This window comes from Etheostoma spectabile, chromosome 10 (genome assembly GCF_008692095.1).
Source record: "Etheostoma spectabile isolate EspeVRDwgs_2016 chromosome 10, UIUC_Espe_1.0, whole genome shotgun sequence".
Classification (NCBI taxonomy): Eukaryota; Metazoa; Chordata; class Actinopteri; order Perciformes; family Percidae; genus Etheostoma; species Etheostoma spectabile.
This window is the reverse complement of record NC_045742.1, coordinates 12,300,551-12,306,373: the sequence shown is the minus strand read 5'-3', so window position 1 is coordinate 12,306,373 and position 5,823 is coordinate 12,300,551. Positions and strand designations below refer to the sequence as shown.

Here is a 5,823-nt window from a genome sequence, read left to right as displayed (position 1 = left end):
AAAAGCTATATAATGGGTGAATGAACCTTATACACATTGAGTTATTAACATGATTGGTATGTGCAAGTTCTGTTCTGTAGATGAGCCTTGATGGGCATAAAACCATTAAGATGCTGCAGTGGGATTTACACAGAAATATCATTTTTGATGGAGCAGCATTTTATAACTACAGCCCATACCTGAAATGTGCTGATGTGTTTTTTTCTGTTACTTTATAAACTGCATTACTGTAAACATTTTTTAATAGAAACTTCTTTGGTAGCACCAGAATCACTCGTAAAAAGGCATCATCATTACCTAGTGGGTCATAAGGGATGAACTTTTCAATTTCTGGATATTCCTCCCCTTTGGAGTTTTGGTCTGAAGCCTGTTTGACTTTTGTTTCCTGTAGGGAACAAAATATTACAGCTATAGAGCAAATATGTTAGTATAGCTCGGCATTATTTATTTTTTAACTCTTATGGTCATTCCAACCTGTGGCTTTAAGAGTTTCTTCTCTTGTGTGTTGACGGCAGGGGTTACAATTTTTTTGTTGACAGCACCAAAAGCCTTACGACCAGATGGCAGAGGAGTGTGCAAGTTATTGGCAGTCATAGGAGATGACAGTTTCTCTGGTGTGTGTGGGGGGGGAAGCAAAGAATAATTTACATTTCCACATGTAACAATATTAATGCAATAGCAAAAAAATCTCTGAACTAGGTTGGCATTTCCATACCTGGAGCAGACTGAAGCCGCTGTCGCATCTTCAGAGTAGGTGGATAAAGACATGCATTTTCCCGCTCTGCAAAGATTATGTTGGCCATTGTATCTGTAAACAAAATTCGATATTAGCTACCGAAACGCCTTAGAACTTATCATGGAAGAGACCTTTCTGTGGCAGACATAGCAAAAAGAGCACAGACATATTCACAGGGCCCTGGTATTGTGTACGCAGGCTCATGGGACACTTAAATGGAACCAAGCAATCCTTAAAAAGAAACAGTTCATCTGAAAAAAAATAAATTAAAAAAGTCGCAATAATATTTTATCAATTTAAATTTTTTTGGTGTGAGATGCCCATTGTTTGATATATCTGCCATAGAGATATATGCTTTCTGTCAAATATCATGGAACTAGTTGGAAATAGTACACAAAAGGTCTGGATTATCTTTAGTAACCTGGTCATGATTTCTGGAAAGAGACATTGCCATTTCAAATGCATATTTTTTGTTGGTGCTTTGAGCATCACAAGCCAAGTGCCATCTAGTTGAATTATATTTGAAAGCCATCTTTACAGCCCATATCTCCAACACTGGGCAACTATCCCTTTAAGGTTTTTATGTAATCATTTAATCAGCATCAATCACAACTATTTTCATAGTCAATGGCTATAGTTATTAGTTTTGTACAGTTGTACAAGTAACTACAAGGTATCACGGGGCTTTGATTGACTTTTCGTCTTTTATAGACACATTCAAATAATCATTGGTTGCATTCCAAAATGTGTTAATGTTCATTTTAGACTTTAGACATATTTTGACAATCAAGCTCTAGCTACTTACTAGCTTTTAACCTGTCACGGTCTCCATCAACACATAGCTCAGTTATAACAACTGTGCCAACAAACTACATCCACTTATGTTTTAGGAGCACGCGTACTTCCGTGTTATTATGCTCCAAAGACACTCAATGCAGAGTTCTGGCATGTTTTTTTTTATCTGGATCAGAAAATAAATATAGTTAGAATCTAAAGATTCTTGCGTTCCAATAGCCAATATGGCAGGTAACATTAGCCAGCCTGTGTTCAGCATCTGACACTACACATTTAAAGTAAAGTGCAATTAATATCCAATCTGGAAGTGTTACAGCACTTCGTAGCTGTGGCTACCGATAATGAATGACACGGATCTTCTGCCGAAAGACAAGCTGGCTGACTTTATCCTCAGTTTTGAGTTCAACGTTAGCACATTCACTACACTCTGCTGTCTAGTGGCCACTCAACAAAAACATAACTTTAAAAAATAACGTTTGTTTGATTTTGGCTTGCCATGGCAACGAGGTAAAGACAAGTTAACCTTCCACAAAACCTGGGTAACTTTTGCACACACAAAAAAAAAAAAAAAACGTTCGTTGATCATATTGCTAATCATAGCTACGTCTCTGCTGCTAACGTTAACGTCAGTTTCGTTATATTTAACGTTAAAGTTTCAAAAAGCCAACCTTAACCACAACCAGCCAACCTACTGCCATTTGACAGCCAAATAATGTTAACGGTGATTGACTTAACGTTAGCTTAATTAACGCTAAGTTAAGTTAATACATTGTTGGTGTGCTGAAGCAGAGCTAAGGATACAAATGCCAAATCTTGCCGAAAAAAAAGCTAACGTTAAGCTAGCTAGCCTACCTTAGTCACGTCTTCGCTAGTTTATAAAACGTATTTAAGGTACATGAGCCTTTACAGTCATGGTATTAGCTAAGAGCGCGGATAAATGCAACAGTAACTTTGATACACCGGTGTTGTCGTCAACGTTACCTCGAGCAGCTGTGCTAAACGCCGTTGACTGCTCTGCTCTCAAACAAGAAAGTTGTTATTGTCTGAAAATGGGGTGGCGACACCGGTCCTTTTTAAATTCACTGCCTACGTCCTATTGGCTGTTGCCGTAGCAGATGATGTATGCTGCATTTAGTGCTCCCCGGATTGTTCCCGGTCCCGAGTTGGGAATTCGTCCTTCTGCTGCTAGTGATTTTTATATATAGGCCGATAATATAGTATATAATATATATATATATATATATATATATATATATATATATATATATATATATATATATAAACCACAAAAATGTTATCAGGGTTAATGCTAATAAATAACTTTGTGTCACTGTGTTTAGCAACTAAGGTTACAACCATAGACCGCTAATATTGTCTATTGTCTATGGTTACAATATACAACCTAATACCCTATTGCAAATTACATTTGAGCAAAACATATATTTTTTCCCAATCTAGTACTCGTTTACTCGATTATTTTGACATCACATGAATGCAGCCTCAAATGGGCTTTTCTTAAAATAATTTGTAGGAACGACCGAAGTATGATCTAACGTTACGACGAACGAATAGATTAACTTCCTTATCTGTAAAAACACATCCTATGTGTCTTTGTGGCTGCATCGTATACAGTCTATGATCATACATAACTAAATTGCATCTGTGCTGTATGATGGCTGGACCTAATATTTTGAAGTCATATTTTGTTGCGTTCATTGTTTCTTGCCACTTGCTGCTGAATCTCCTTTTGCAACGTTCAATGACTGTGGTTCACTTCCATTTATACTGGACGACACCATGAAGGCATCATGTGGGGGAGCTCAGTGGGTAGCGCTCATTTCGAATCAGAATTCTTTTGAAGAGCCGGAATGCATAACGTGTTGACAATGAATTCGAAGATTTTTATTTAAATAAATGTTAAGTCATCTATCGCTATATATCGCCGAAGAAGGTACAATGGTATATGGCCCACTGATTAAAGTATTGAAATGTATATATTTTAAATATTTGCAGTATTACCAGCTTGGTGTCTGGCGTAACATTTCCAGGAAAAAAAGTATAACAGTTTTCACACAGTTCTTTAATACATCCATGACTGCACACAAACGCACACACGCACACGCCACACACACACCACACAACACTACACACACACACACACACACACACACACACACACACACACACACACACACTATTTTACAACTGAAGCTTTGTCTCCGGAGAGAATAAGATTTATTCTATTTATGCTGCACACTGCTAAACGACCAGAACAGTTTCATAGTTTTCACGAAATATGGCCAGTTATAAAATCGGCCAGTTATAACAGCATCGAACAATCGGAAAATTGCCCGTTAAACAGTGGTACATTCCGGCGTTACTTCCACAGTGCAGCTTCCTTTGCAAACCAGAGAGAGCAGCAGAGGTTTCGTCCTCCAGTTAGCAGCTACCATGGCGTCAACCGAGATAGCAAGGCAAGCGGTGAGTAGCCTATTTTACTCTGGGTGCCATTGTCACTATCGACACATACCTTTTGAAATGTATTTGCAATTTGCATTGATGGCAACTATATCATTTTAGCGTTAGCTACGTAAGTAAGTCAGGCCCAGGGCTGCTCCGTCGTAGCTTTCTGTAAACATCTTAATTTCAGTATTTTCATATTTGTAAGCTAACGCCTGCAGATTTCGTGTGCTGATATTGCTAGCTGAAACTACCTTTCAAACGAAATGCGGCTTTGTGGTATGAAATATTTTAAATACTGTGCATTAGCTCACGATAAACCGATAATAGAGCCATCGGTAGGCCATTCATTCTGAACGCCCCCATTTCAGCACAGCCACGGTGCTCATTTCCGTTATGTTGTTTCATGTAAATCCCGTTAACTTTTAGTCGGGCGTTGTCTAATGTTCATAGCAAATATGGACACAACCGATTCTAGCCGGTTGGAGACATTTAGGCCCTGCAATTTGACAAGCGTGTGTAAAGTTTGCCTGGTTTTTGTTCGAGCTGGTAAAGGAAGCAACTACACCCAGAAAGAGTGCTCAGAATAGCAAGGTTTTGCAGTTTGATATCCCTTTGCGGCTCACTGAATGAAAACCCGCTGTGTGGACCTTGGCTGTGAGTGTCTTCAAAAGCAGGAATGGTTTCAGGAATGTTGCACTTGCAGCTGAAGAGGAAATGCTGTTTGTCCACTCACATTACCCCCACTTTTCTAAATACTCCCACAGCTGGTGAAAACCCAATTTCAACTATCCAAATAATCCACAACTGTCCAGTTATTTTAAATTGACTGAATGTTTTCCTCTCACAGCCACATTGGAAAGTAGCACTGTGTTATGTTAAGCCACATAATGGCTGGTTGGCTGAGGTTTAGCTGGTTGAGAGCTCTTGCTTCGCCATATAATCTAAATTCTTTGCTGCACCTCATATTGTAGACGTGGGCTGCAGAAACGAGATTTGCAGAGATAGGGATACTCACACACGGCAACAAGCACCCACACACATGTAACACCAGTGCTTTTACACATTGGTGTTTTGTGTCACTCTTGTCCAGAGATGGACTGTGTACAAACAATGTAAAAATACAGTACAGGGAAGCACAACCGGCCAAAAAGTCAAAGTGACACCACAGAAACCCCATGCTGGCTATTTTAAATGAACTGCTTTTTGGTCATTATTGTCATTTCTAAACTATCCGCTTTAAACTTTTATATTTCTTGTCAAAGCTCTTTGTTGTTTTAATTATCTTGATATGAAGAACACCATACCTTTCCATATATGTACATTGTGGTTTGCAACTGTCTCGTCTGTGGGAAGAAAGTTATAGCTCAGGAAACAGGAAGTGAGCAACAGTGCACCTCTGAAGCATGCTCTGGAGTCAGTCTCAAAGACTAACATGACCAAAGATGGTGGGACGTTTGTTAATTCAAGTGTAATTTGGAAATGTCATGATTATTCACCTAATGACCACAATCATTCAGATGTAGTAATTATAGTGTAAGATAGAAACCTCTGGGTGTTCACAGGCGTGAGAGCAAAGTGCCTTAATAAGGCATATCAATGCATATGGTGTTCAGTTTGATAGTTATTTTCCAGATGTTTTATGTTTATGTCTTGTGTTTTTAGGGTGAAGGTGCTCGTGCTGTCCCTCTGGCAGGCCATGTCGGCTTCGACAGCATGCCTGACCAGCTGGTCAACAAGTCTGTCAACCACGGATTCTGCTTCAACATCCTCTGTGTTGGTGAGTATGTCATGCATGAAAATGCTCTCTCTCTCTCTCTCTCTCTCTCTCT

At 39.1% G+C, this 5,823-nt stretch overlaps 2 protein-coding genes across 10 annotated transcripts in view; one reads left to right on the top strand and one right to left on the bottom strand.

Annotated features, from left to right (window-relative positions):
- Positions 1–2,705, bottom strand: part of pttg1 (PTTG1 regulator of sister chromatid separation, securin) — a 3,758-nt gene extending 1,053 nt beyond the window's left edge. The window contains exons 1-4 of one of the 2 annotated variants that reach the window (XM_032527915.1): positions 2,513–2,705; positions 716–808; positions 475–611; positions 298–385 (exon numbers count right to left, since the gene is read on the bottom strand). In XM_032527915.1, the coding sequence (XP_032383806.1) occupies positions 298–385; positions 475–611; positions 716–803 (313 nt within the window). In that variant the 5' untranslated portion in view covers positions 804–808; positions 2,513–2,705. Of the gene's footprint in view, positions 1–297; positions 386–474; positions 612–715; positions 809–2,383 lie in introns of both variants that reach the window. The other variant, XM_032527916.1, reaches the window with a different exon arrangement.
- A 1,277-nt stretch (positions 2,706–3,982) lies between these two features.
- Positions 3,983–5,823, top strand: part of septin6 (septin 6) — a 33,620-nt gene continuing 31,779 nt past the window's right edge. For all 8 annotated transcript variants that reach the window (XR_004333815.1, XR_004333816.1, XM_032527875.1 and 5 more), the window contains exons 1-2: positions 3,983–4,012; positions 5,657–5,771. Coding sequence is in view for 6 of the 8 variants with exons in the window: in XM_032527875.1 (XP_032383766.1) it covers positions 3,983–4,012; positions 5,657–5,771 (145 nt within the window). In the remaining 2 variants the exon portion in view is untranslated. The remainder of the gene's footprint in view (positions 4,013–5,656; positions 5,772–5,823) is intronic.